General features: G+C 45.1%; 1 protein-coding gene and 1 long non-coding RNA gene across 2 annotated transcripts in view; one reads left to right on the forward strand and one right to left on the reverse strand.

Annotated features, from left to right (window-relative positions):
- LOC118318099 overlaps nt 1-13,769 on the reverse strand; it is a 29,609-nt gene that overhangs the window by 11,947 nt on the left and 3,893 nt on the right. Inside the window, exon 3 of the long non-coding RNA XR_004795625.2 lies at nt 12,937-13,024. This is a non-coding gene — a long non-coding RNA (uncharacterized LOC118318099). The remainder of the gene's footprint in view (nt 1-12,936; nt 13,025-13,769) is intronic.
- Nucleotides 8,843-13,769, forward strand: part of LOC118318097 (collagen alpha-1(XXIV) chain) — a 78,925-nt gene continuing 73,998 nt past the window's right edge. Inside the window, exon 1 of the mRNA XM_035647431.2 lies at nt 8,843-9,444. Within this exon, the coding sequence (XP_035503324.1) occupies nt 9,392-9,444 (53 nt within the window). The 5' untranslated portion in view covers nt 8,843-9,391. The remainder of the gene's footprint in view (nt 9,445-13,769) is intronic.

Genomic DNA, 13,769 nt, shown 5'->3' on the forward strand with positions numbered 1-13,769 from the left:
GGTCCTCTCCTCGTGCAGCATAACCCCAGACACACACACACACACACACACACACACACACACACACACACACACACACACACACACACACACACACACACACACACACACACACACACACACACACACACACACACACACACAGAAAGACAGAAACTGGGAACAATTTTCTGTGCAGTTGTTTCTAATCTTCCTCAGAACACATTGTTTTTGTGTGTTTGCTCTCCGGCGAAATAAATAGTGAGTCTGTTTTTCATTGTTCCTGTTTGAAGTCTCGAGTGGATGCACACTCGGGCCTCACCGGGGGTACGAACGACTGCAGGTAGGAGGAAGACCTTTTTTTCCATCAGTTGGGCCTCACAGGAGCCGTCCACAGCTATAGAAAGAGAGACATTAATTGCCAAGAAGACACATGTAAAAGCCATAGACTTTGTCACTGGAAAAAACAAAAAAGAAAAGGAAAACAGGATGTTTCATACTCGCGTCCTCTTTCTCTGTTTTCCTCGAGCACTCCACCTTTGAAACCTGTGCCAGACAGAGTTTCAAACATCCAGAGTGTTTGTTAAAATCCATTTGAAGTAGCAGATGTGGACTGTATAGATTTGGCCTAAAAATAGCTCGCATTTATATTATCTGACCTTTTTTTGGCTCTCACGCGGACACGATGGCTAAGTGGGCCGAGTCAAAGTCAAAGATAATTTGTCAAGCCGAAGAAGAAGAAGAAGACGCAGTAGACGAAGAAGAAGAAGAGGCGCTCAAGACACCAGGGTTGCATCCATTTCCCGAACCCTGGAGAAGTGTTGCATGGCAACCATGCTCAAGTCGGATGTTGTGACAGGTGTCAAACCTTTCTGCGGAGAGAAAATCATCTCTGCGGTAGGGCTCCCCCTAACATCCTAATCTCCGTTCAAATCTGCTGATATCAGCTGATATGAGGGCAAAGAAAGAGGAACTATGTGTAATCCACTTGTCCAGTTGTTGGTAAAATAACCATTGACCTTCCCCTGAAGCACTTTCTTTAAAAAAAAAACAACAACCTGTCAATAGGTGATGAATGATGATCGACAGATGAACAGAGAGGGCCGGGCGGAGGTCGACCTGAGAGGTAAAGCGGGCCTGCGGTCAGAGCAGACATGTGAAATATTTCTGTCCCTCTTAAAGTGCCGGAGAGGCGGCGGCGGCGAGCTGGTGTGAAGGGCACTGACTTTCCTGGGTCGGACACTTCCGTCCACGGAAGGGGGACATGTGGAACTGCTGAACCCTAACGGCGACCGATAGCCACCAAGGTCGGCGTTGTGCGGCACGTCAACTGCCGCCCGCTGTTGACGCGGCAGCACCATGTGCGATCTCTTACCACAGCTACTCCCTCCGCCTGAGACTGGAGCCAGCAACACCTCGAAGTAGCCGTGTGCATCTGAGTTTAGTTTAGTTTGGTGTTTGTAAATTGCACTTCAAAAACTTCCAAATATTATGTGTGTTTTGAAATCCTCTGATTTCAGTCCAGGCTGATGAAGATTTCTCCCCTGGTTGACAAGGCAGCACATGTGCCTGAGTCAACTCCTCACTAGAACCACATTTGCGTAAAGGAGAAGTTCAACATTCCACCTGCTGCCATTGATAAAAGTAGCACATTAAATTGCTGCTGAACATAATCCAGTCATTGATTCAATCAGTCAATGCGTCCCTCAATCCCCGAGCGATGAAGGCTCCGATGGGCGAATCCTCCTCGGGTCAACGCATCCCAGGATTCATTGCGCGTCGGTGACGAAGCCAACGCGCTAGCTAAGGATAGCGGCGGCTCAAAGTAGCTGAAGACGCAGCGGCGATGATAGCAGGAGAAGCCAGTGAGCCAAATAGGAAATCCCCCGTAGACCCGACCGTCACATTTGGGTTCAGCCTTCGCGGCCTTGACCGGGTATTGCCGAATCCTCCGAAGAATGCGGCCCCTTATTTGGGCCACATAGCTTGTATATGTCATATTTTGACTTAAACAGGAAGCTTACATTAGTCACAACCCTATGTAAAATGGGGAATTATCAGGTGCTGGTTGGAGAAATGTATTACCTTTGCGCAGACAAGCCATTTTGCCCCTGTTTCCAGTCTTTATGCTAAGTTAAGTTAGCCTGCTAGCAATAAAGCAAATCAGCATATTTCCCAAAACTTTCCTTTAAAATGTTTGAACCCAATTATCTGCCTAAAAACTATTTGATGTCATTTGAATTTTCTTCAGGGCTCGAATTGAATGCAGGAATTATCGGCCAAAATTGAGTGTTACCTGAAGGCATCCCAGTATTTTTTGACATGTGAGACATGTTTGAGGATTCAATGATTTTCTTTGTGAACTTCCTCAGCCTGTCGCAATTGTTCTACACTTTATCCTGGCGTAAAGATTATCATCGTCAGCACTGGCTCCGCTTCACACAGAAAGAAAATGGGATCGGGGCCTGAATTACTCGCAGCCTAATGGTATCACTGGAGATAAGGGACAGCATGCCTTTCAAGCCATTCTCTCAACCCTCCCGAGAAATGAAATGGGATTTTGTATGAGGAACATTGTAGTGAGCAAGCATAAAGCCACTCTCTGTTCCACGGCCAGCTCCTCGGAGAATTCTCGCCAGACAGAGGATCAGCTCCAGAGATGAAAGAGAGGTCAAGGTGGCTTTTTTTTCTTCTCCCCCTCCTCCTCCTCCCTAAAATCAAGCTTCTCCTCTCGCTCCCTTCTCCTCTCCTCGGCTCTCCTCCGCTCATCCCTGACTGAGAGCCGACAGAGCTCTGGAAAATGAGGGATGACTCAGATATGGGATTTGTTGTTGGCCAAGTTGGGCCAGGTTGTCTGAATGAAGACAACGAACTTCCGACTGCCACATTTGTTGTGATCAATGGATTTTGCTCAATATTTGTGCTTCTTTGCAGATGTTTTATCAATTGCAATGGGTTTTTTTTGCATCTAATACTGCAGTTCGTATTCTGCAACTTGGTTTATAATGTGCAGTGCTGTACCGATGACCCACTACTGCGCATCCAAAAGACATAAACGTAGGAATTAGATACAGTCATGTAACTTAATATAGCAACATGACAAAAAACAGACAATAAAAAATGTAGTGCCCTCACAACAGCATTATATGTCTGTATGCAAATAAGGAAGTTACAGAGCCCACAGGTGGCCAGACACCACTACAACTTCCTGTTTATAGCTACGTCTAATTTTGTACAGATGAAAAAAACCAAAATATAATTCATTCAGAAAATTTGGATGTGTTGGCGCAGACATTTGTTTCAACTTCCGATATAGCCAGGCTAGCTGTTTCAAGTCTTTATGCTATGCTAAGCTAATTGACTGATGCTCTAGTTTCATATTAAATGTACAGATGTGACACTTGACCGAGGGCTCGTCCACTGCACATCCACCTACACCTGCAACCATGCACCCATTGGACGGTTCTAGCTGTCAATCACGTCCAAGCTCCATTGCATACCCTGCTTCATCGGCTATTTTACTCTAAATGGGACCATGATTTACAAAATAAAGACTTGAAAGTAAAACTCCTCAGGACAATGTTTACTGACGTTATAAATCAAGTGACAAGTAGAGTCAATTTCTCATAGACTTCTATAGATTTCCTTTTGCAACAAGTGGAGTCGCCCTCTGCTGGTCATTCAATAGAATACAGGTTTCAGGCACTTCCGCATTGGCTTCCCTTTCCAGACTACATCAATCGTTATATAGTCTACGGTGGTGGTAGTGGTAGCAATACAACCATTCTGAATAAAAAACTGTTTAAACATCTTTCTAAAATCCTCCCAACTAACTTTTCTTTCTTTCAGCCACAGAACAGCGGTTCTGCCTCTTCATTTACACAGAACAATGTTGTAGAGGCTCTGAATGACTCACCCTGGACGAGCCAAAAGCCTTTATGAGCAGAGTTTGATTTGAAACTTGAGTTTGGATGTCCGTGAAGTGGAGCCATTTCCCTTTGAATTTCCTCTCCGGACATCCGAAATGTTTCCTCTCTCCCCCTCAGTGAGAAACGTGGGAAAACTATCAGAATTCTTTCGGAGCGAGGCTTAAATTTAACAGCAGGTGATTGTAGGACCACGAGGGGGAAAGACAGCAGAGGACACGCAGGTGTGGGATGTTAATTACATCCACGATATAAAGAGCAAAAGGTCTTTATCTTACTCAGCACATTTCTTCTTTTCCTGCCAGGAAGCTTCTTTCTTTCTTTTTCTCGGGTATAGTTTAGTTTAAGTACAGACACTGCGCTGGTTTCACAAGCAAGAACTGCTAATTTACGATGTTAAGGCAACTGCAAGGTTACCCAACATTCATCTTAAATGTAAGTAATTCATGATGCAGCAACATGTGATTTTGGCAGAGGTTTTCAAAAGCTGACAGACTGGCTTGTTTTTTTGAAGGGGGAAATGGCTGACTTCTGCTCAGCATGTACAAAAGTAAAAACACAAACGCAAACCCTTCGGTCTGTGCAACTGTTGAGTCAGAAATTAAAAAGCAACGTATTTCTGGTGATTTCGTTACAATAAAGGGACGATATAACATCGGGTTACGTACAATAGATGATAAAATAAACCTCCTCCGCTTTCTGTGAAATCATCAACCCTGACCAGGCTTCATTTTTGTTATCATAACTGTTGAATCCACCTGCAGTAGTTGGAAGGTTAACACACGGATAAATATATCAAAAGACAAACATGAGGCAGCAACACCTCCCTGTGCAGTGTGTGTGTGTTCCTCCTCCGTGCCCCCTCTCCGCCACACACGTGACCCCCGAGGGGACTTTCACTTTCCTTACACACTCCCAAACTTCCTCTCAGCCCAAACACCCCCTTCACCCTGGACTCCGCTGGCCCCTCTCTCGCTGTTTTCCCATGGTCCCTCAAGCTCTCTGCAAACCACCTCACCACGCGCACACACACACACACACACACACACACACACACACACACACACACACACACACACACACACACACACACACACACACACACACACACACACACACACACACACACACACACACACACACACACACACACACGCTCTTACATGGAGCATTGTCTCAGCTATCGACCGCTCTGTACTCCACCATCTGCTAAGCACTCTCCCAGCTGTTGCCCACACTCTCCCCGCTCGGCAAAATCACAGCCCTTACGAGCCGGTGACACGCACACAAGGCAGAAATTACACAGCACCGTGTCTTCTAATTAGAGACAGGTTCGGTGTCTAGCCAGTCTGCAGGTAGAGAGTCAGCCGTCAACCTGGTCGCAAAAAGACACACGCCAACCCCCCACGGCTCTCCCTCGGCCGCCTCCACGGCACACGCCAAACCTAGTCTGCAGCAGTTTAGTTTTGCGCCCCACCAAACGCAGAAACCTTCCCTCTTCGTGTTTCTTTTTTCCCCTTTAACCAGCCTGGTTGACTTTGGCTTCAAACCCCGCTCCTAAAAAGTTTCCACACACCTCCACATTCACAAGCTACAAGTTACTGTACGATGAAATATCAGCCTGAAAGACAATACACTCTCCGACCAGCAGCACATGGTGCTTGGATTCGGTCCTTCCAGTGGGGGGAAACTCTGGAGATTTAATCACCGAGGAGACAGGAGAATGCAGGTAGGGAAACATGCAGCTCCTGGGACTTGGCCAGCAACATCTCAAAGGAGTCCAAATCAAGTGCAGACTCCCAGCGGCCAATGCAAAGTTTAGTGGGGTTTTTTTTTTTAAAACATCGAACATAATACATTTAACAGGAAGCAGTTGTTTTAACTGTGTAGATAATGTAAAAGAAAGTTGTTTCCCAATAATTCAATAATCAGCCATTTTGGTATGGCGAGAAATCAAACTACAATGGGCGTGTGCACTTTGTGCATTATGCAATATTTGGTCATATGGAAGGATTTTGTCTGCGACCACATGCTGCTCTAATCACAATCCATTCCGGCCTTCATGTACTTCTAAAACTCTGTTGTCATTGTCCGAGAACACTGGCCCATTGACTGCCATCGTGATTCTGGCCTGATTACGTCACATTTATTGGCCATTTTTGTTATGAACCTGCAGGAGGGGGAACACCACATGTTTCGGGACGGGGGCGAGAGCGTATAGTCTCATCTGGATCTGTCCGTTCCTCAAGAGAGAGAGAGAGAGAGAAAGGGAGAGGTGATCATTGGACCCGGCGTTCTGCTGCTCACTGCACAATGGACTGATTAGTACACATCTGGCAATGTGGGAGAAAAAAAAGAGAGAAAATTCATCTTGAAAAGTTTTCTGTAAATCCACGTGCACACTCGGCTGATGTCATTTTATGGTTTGATATAGTAAAACGCTTTGTACGACCTCTTCGCGGCGCGAGGGGCCCATATCAATAATTCCATTGAGGGTTTATCAATGTGACGCATTTCTGGATTCAAGCGTTCGCAAGTGTTACTAGTCAGCAAAAGGCAAGTGCTCTAAAGGGCAACATACCGTTTGAGCCTGCAGTGTTTACGTCAGGGTTCTTGCTACACACTCGCCGTGTAATTCATTTGTTCATGATGTTGATTCACGGCCTTGTCGGAGAACAAGTACCTCAAAGATTTTTTTCCTTCTCTTTTTCAGGAAGTTGAAGAAAACATCTGGTCGAAGCCCTGCAGTTTCTCGAGAAGCGGGCTGATGGCAAAGCCAGAGACCGAGAGAGGGAGAGGGAAAGAGCATCCCATGCACGTGCTTCCTCCTCGGAGACGGCTGTCTTTGATGAAGAGAGAGAGAGCAGAGTTTGACACACTGCTTCAGACACACACACAGACCCCCGTGGCTCGAATGCCTTGTTTGCAGGCCACCACGAAATGAATACTCTTTATTAACCTCCGTGTTTACAGTGGCTCTGGCAGGCTGGAGTTTCCATGTCACTTTGACCTCCCTCATCCTACTCCATGTTTGGGCATCGTGACTGTTCACTGTAACTGCTTTTTTTTCCCAAGTGAAGAACACCCTTTGAGCTCCACCTGGGATTAGCGGAAGGAACCGCTCTGTCTCCTCATAGCGTTCCTACCACTTCCCTGAACTGCAAACCATATGGACTCCCTCTTAGTCCAGGCTGATGTGATGGAGGGAGGGAGTCTGCGGATATATGGGGGAGGATGCTGCGGTGCATGGGGCAGGAGGCCCAGGGACCCACCGAGCCCTGTACATTCTAGGTTAATGTTTTAACCTGCATGGGATGTAGAGGAAGTGGGTTAGAGTCCATAAGAGGTTAGGGTTTGTTTGTTTGGAAAAAAGAGATGGGAAAGATAAAGGAAAAAGAAACGGTGTCGTTTTCAAGCGGGGAAAACATGGCGGTGTTGTGTTCAGACAGCGTGACAATGAAACAAAGAAAGGGCTATTTCCAAAACAGCTATCAGTGCTAGTGCAAAAATGTATTATAATAACCATGACTTGATTTTCTGACTGCTAATCAAGTCAAGTCAAGTTTATTGTCAGATCTGCAGTATGTGCCAGACAAACCGAGGAATCGGAAATACGTTTCTCTCCAACCCACGGTGCAATAAGTACAAAAGATGAGTAATAAATACAGTAAATAAATTCTAAATAGTGCAAAAGTAAGGCAAAACCAAATGGTGTAGAAAACTAAAGACAAAGTTCAATGTCCAAAGATAATAAATGTGTGTCTGTATAAATCCAAACCCCTCAAACATGGCATCATACCCAAAGTGTTAACCGCCACAAATGTGGGTTCGTATCATAAATGTATTTTTTTTAAATTTTATGTAAGTACAAATGCAGTCAATAAGAGGCCCGTGTGTAAAACTTAATCATTTTGGATGCTGGACAGAGAAAATAAAGAGCAGGGTGCATCGAGAGCTTTATATACAACACCACCACTGGACTGCACTGTGCATATAACTGGTACAGACTTTCCACACCAACCCTGACAGTATTATATGATTCACATCATTTGGAAAACATTAAATGGATCACAGGTGCATGTGGGATTCAAGTAAAGCTGCAAAATTTAATTTATTAATCGATTAATAATCTACTACTAAATTAACCGTCAACTATTTTGATAATCGATTAATTGTTTTTTATGGGGAAAAAAGTTCAAATTCTCTGATTTCATCTTCTTAAATGTGAATATTTTCTGGTTGCTTTGCTCCTCTACGACAGTGAACTAAATATCTTTGGTGTGTGGACAAAACAAAACATCATCTTGGGGTTTTGGGAAACACGATCGACATTTTTCACCATTTTCTGGACCCGACAGCTGATCGATTAATCGAGAAAATAATCAACAGATGAATCGATAATTAATATAATGGTTAGTTGCAGCCCTAGATTCAAGTTTACTTTTACTCCATCCCCTGCTGGGAAAAAGCAGCTCTTAGATAAAGGTTCACTTTTAGGGATAACACTCTTCTGCAGAGTGTCGGCTATATATTTTTAGTACCAAAAATAGAATTGTCCCGAAATGAGTGTCCTAATGATGGATAACAGATTCCCTTGCCAGGATGCCAGAGCAACAGCTGCAGCACCTGACGGATTTGCTTGGCAGCGAGCAACCCGAGCCAGCTGATCTCCTCTCCTTCTATTTGGTTCTTCCCTCTAGTGTTATGTGAATCTTGCTGTGTAGCGTGTGACGGCGACGTGCAACGCGTTCGGATCGCGCGCAAACATCGGGCGTTGCGTTTACTGCGCGCGCGCACAGAAGAAGTCGCAGCAGACGACAGGGGCATCGGTGAACACGAGCCAGAACTCCGTGCGTGATGTCACGAGTGACTGCTTGAAATCCAACACCGCCAGCTGGAGCCTGTGTGTCGGGGGGGGGCTGAACACGGTTCCCTCGCATCAGTGCAAGTCAAGGCACATCGCAGGAACCAGCGCCTGGAGGTAGAGGCGCGCGGAGCTGGATGTGCAGAGTTGTGTGTGCTTGGAGAAGAAGCGCTCGGAGAGAGGCAGCCGAGCTCTGGTCTCTTGTGGATCACACACAGGGACAAGTCGAGTTCACACCGCTGCAGCCCGAGCTGCACATTTTTAAAAGCCAACTTTTTCTGTGCAACTGTTGCGCGTCTCCAAAGTCTGAGCACTGCGCGTCGCGGGGGCGCAAATGATCTGATAGAGACTCTGGTTGGAACGAGTGTGTGAGAGTGTGTGAGAGTGTGTATGTGTGTGTGTGTGTGAGAGAGAGAGAGTGATCTCTCCTCCGGACTGTAACAGGCTCACGATGAGGAACTTCTGAGGTGGCAGCCACTACTCCTCCGTCCGTCCGTCCACTTTTACGCGTCCGTTTTTGTTTGTTTGGCTGTCACCGAAAGGGTTAGCCCATGAGCAGGTATCCTCTCGAGCGTGATTCTGTTTTCACCCAGATCTCTGCTGCCTGGACAAATGCATACAAATGCATTTAGGAGCTCAACGGACAAGGAGTGGACACGTTTCCGCGGCAGCAACGTAAGTGGCTCCATTTGGTTGCAACGTGCTACTCGTGGCGCAATGTCTGCGCCACTGAAACTGTTCCCAGGACAGATTTTGTATTTTTTTATTTTAACATGGCTTTTATTTCTGTCCTGCTTCTCTGGCGTCTCTCCCTGACAGGGGCGCCAGTTCACTAAACATATAGTCCCTGCAGCTACACTTAAACGTCACTGACACTGCACAAGTATTAATATTCTGCCAATATGATACATTGATGGAATTTGGAGTCATTATGATAATTGTTCTATTCATGATGTTTCCACTTTGATACCTTTGTTTTTGTTGACTTTTCACTCTTTAATCATGCACAATACTCATGAGTAGTGTCCACTTTACCTTTCCCATTTGATAACTGTGCTTTTGCAGTTGCACTTCTCTCGTATATTCCTTGGTTGCTCGGGATTAATGTCGCCAGTCTTGGCTTTGAACACGCCATGTGAACATGCAGCAGCCTGTGGGATCTACACTACCACATTGTGATGTGAATACCATATGGCCTCCTGCATGAACCTTCCCCTTTCATTTGTCTTTCGCTCACATAGCTGTGATAAGCCTGCAAATAAACACCGGAGCACGGAGAGAGGGGATGAATGAGGATTGTCTCGTCTTTGGGAGCAATAATGCTAAATCAGCATAAGTCAGAGATGAATCATTGTTGTGCTGTATGGTGATACAGTTCGTGACTTAGGGCAGAATAATCAATCAAGTCGCATTGTTTGGACTTTAAATGGGGGAAAAAAAACCCAATCTATGTTGTGCCTTAAAAGCTAAACATTCCTCATGGAAGTGTGTATTGTTGACATCCAGCATGCAGGTTTTGTTGTCCTGTTAGATTCAGCTGGGACTGTGGAGCTACCAATAGGTGCACGCTTCCATGGAGGGGGGGGGGGGGGGGGGGGGGGGGGGGGGTATTTTATGCTATGAGGAGTGAATTCAAGTCGTCTGTACTCGGTTATGAATCCCTTCCAGACACGATCTGAGAAAAAAAAAGAGCTGATCTCACAAAGCCTCCTGTTGTTCTCCGCTCATCGTGTTTGCTCAGCAGAAAACAAAGCGGACCGAAGAAAAATCCTGAGACGTCCAGGTTTTTTATCTTCTTTGTCCTTGAGGGTGAAAACGAGAGCCTTATGGTGGAAATGAGTTGACTGAGAGAACAAGTGCGGCCTCCCTTGAATTCAATGAGAGAGAGTCAGTGTGTTTGCATCTGGCTCCTGAGTCGTACACAATCACCCACTGTTGCTGCTCCGTTGCTGGCAGTGGTTGGACTGCATGTAGCCGCAGAGAGACAGACACACACAACTATACACACAATGCTTGCACACGCTTGGGGTACGATGTCTCCTCGACTCATGGCTGGCAATTCCCCATAATAAAGTGATGAGTTTTTCAGGAAGTGCATCTGGGAAACAGTCCGGAGCAGCAGGTCTATTAAAAGTGGATGACCAATAAAATAGCTAATGAAATGATTCATACCTCAGAACAGCAGTGGGTATCAAAGGGAAGTTCAACGAAGGTCTACAGCTGCCTTGCATGTGTTGCATTTTTTTTTTTTTTTTTAACATGCCTGATTAATTGTGCAGTTCATGGCCGATGCTTTATTGATTGTTGTTGTGGGTATAATAATGATGCTGACGTTTTCACTGTTGATGCTTAACATCAGTGGAAACTGAGGGGAAAATCCCCTTGAGTACACCAATGGTCATGATGGAACACTTAATGCATACAGTACAGTACATGCTACTACTGAGACTGGTTGACTTCAGCACTAGGATACACAAAGAACAGATTTCCCTCTAGACTGGACCACCAATCAGTCTGTGAAACGGTAAATACACAATTGGGTATTCTTTCTTCCCTGTAACATGTCAATACTCTCTAACTCTTGTAGACAAATGGGAGTACAGATACTGGGGCTTGCAATGAAACCACCACCATATTTAATCACTTAAATGTGGGCCACAGCTTTTTTGTTTTCTAATTTGTTTCCAATTGTAGTTGAGAATCCTGCAATGAAACATTTGGCAATACATCACATTTTGAAAGCATTTCACATGAAAGTCACACTGGACCATGGGACGGGATTAATGATCTTTTTTGGTTTAAATATTCTAGGACTTTAGTTCAACAGAAGAAGCAGAAACATACTAAATGTCCTCCCACTTCGAATGGTGTCTAGACAGTTACGGTTTTATTTGTCTCTGCTGCTAAGATCTTTTGATATCGCTCTATTACGAGGGTTGTGAATCAAAATCACCTTCAGTAAGGAGTTCCAGATCCTCAGGATGATAATCCACAGACCTCATGGTGAACATTTGCTCTGGAAGTATTTTCTACACATTGTGTGGCCTGTTGTTGGGTTGGGTACCACTTAGAAAAAAATGCTGTTGTTGATGCTGCTGCTCCACTACACTCACTTTCTCCACAGCAGTCAGTGGCTGAAGGGATTTTTTTCTTTTTTTTGGGCCTGTCTGTCTGAGTGAGTGTATTTAGCCCCTCTTAACATCTGCAGGTCCACCCGCAACAGGAAAAGGGCAAACTAATAAAGGCCAGTGGAGGTTTACTCACAGCCCTTTGTCTGCTCGCTGTCCCGCAGACTGAGTCAATCTTTGCTCTGGTCTGTAGTGACCTCTTGACTCCAGATTGGTTAATCTGTGAGAGTTGACAAACGAGAGCCACGCTGGGCTCTTTGTCAGAGAAGAGGCATCCGGACATGACACACTGACACACTGTCTGACATACAGACTTAGAAAATGTTGAATTATATTGTTCATTCATCAGTTGCTTGTGGCAGTTTGGAAAAATCATATGAAACATATTTCAAATCCTGGCTAATGAGGAACTGCAAGAAACCAATCGAAACTTGGAAATCGTTGACGAACTTGCTAATTATTTTGCCGATGGCCATTTGGACATGGGGAAGAACGCAAGCCCACTTAAGCGCTTCCATAATTTTAGGGAATTACAATCAGGATACAGGTGCTGAAGCTGAAACGCAGCAGGCGGGAGCAGATATTGGCAGTGGATCAGTTACTTGTTCGTGTCCAGGAATGTTGTGGTTGAGATGGAGAAGCGAAGCATGCGGGAGGAGAACACCTGATTAGCCAGAAACTCGGGATGTTTTCATTGAGAGAAATATGCGCTCGTTCATAACATATGAACAGTGTGTGTGTGTGTGTGTTTGTGTGTGGATGAAAGGGCTACTGTATATAAAATGGATCAAATTTTTTCCAATTTTATCTCTAACTGTCTGCTACAAAGTGATTCTGTTACAGCTCCTTTCGAGCGCATGCGTTGGAGTCTTTGCCACCTTTCTGTTTTGAATTCCACCCCATTTAAAATTTGGGCTCAGCGGAGCTACATTTTTGCCAAAGGGGTATATAACTGCAGATGTTAGGCGCATGCTCCAAGGTCAAGCTCTATAAACCTAATTTTTCTGAACAATAACTCTATGTGGAGACTACTACTTACTGTGGCGGTGCTCTGAGGTCAACAGAAGGGGTGGAAATGAGGCAGGTTGAGTCAACTTCCATCAAGATGGTCCAACACGTCCGCGAACCTTTTCAGCAAAGTAAAGAAAAGCTGCTGGGATTTCATTCTCACTTTTTTATTTTCTTGAATAAGTTAAACATTTCAGAGTCGTGTGGGCAGATTAACAGTTGTGCATGTTTCCCTGCTACCAACGGATTTTGGTAAGTGGTCTGGTCAAATTAGACACGAGAAATGTACAAAGGAAGCCGCTGGCAGACGTCGGCGATGAGCGTTAGGGAAATTGTTTCCCTTTCCCTTATGAGGAGTGTAAACAGAACTTAAGTGAGTTTGCTCCTATTTGCCAAACCAAATTGAGCACTTTGCCTCGCGGCCTTGTCCTCCCTTGAATGAGCCATTGTTGGGGATCCAAGCTCACTTTTTGAGGGGAGAAACGCAATATCTGTTAGTGCTGCTGGAATGATTCATTGCAGAGGGGGGAGTTTTTAATTTGTGATTATTTATAGTCCTGACATGACTCCCCCTCCCCACATAGTGGTATTTCCCTCAGTCAACACAGCAGTGTTTGGGGAGCTTTGTCTTGCGTTCAGCAGCCTTTTCCATTAACTGCTCGGACTGGGGAAGCATGTCGTACTGTGCTGTCACTTCGACAGGGATCTTTGATAAAGAACGATTAAGATCTGCAGCTCGTGACGGACACTGCGCGGCCTGTATTGTGGATATGAGTCTTCCTCACTTCCTTCCGGTTCGCTTAAACAATAAAAAATAAAAAGCTTGTCAAAGGTAATGACGTATTCAAAGACCATCATCTTTAC

This window comes from Scophthalmus maximus, chromosome 13 (genome assembly GCF_022379125.1).
Source record: "Scophthalmus maximus strain ysfricsl-2021 chromosome 13, ASM2237912v1, whole genome shotgun sequence".
Classification (NCBI taxonomy): Eukaryota; Metazoa; Chordata; class Actinopteri; order Pleuronectiformes; family Scophthalmidae; genus Scophthalmus; species Scophthalmus maximus.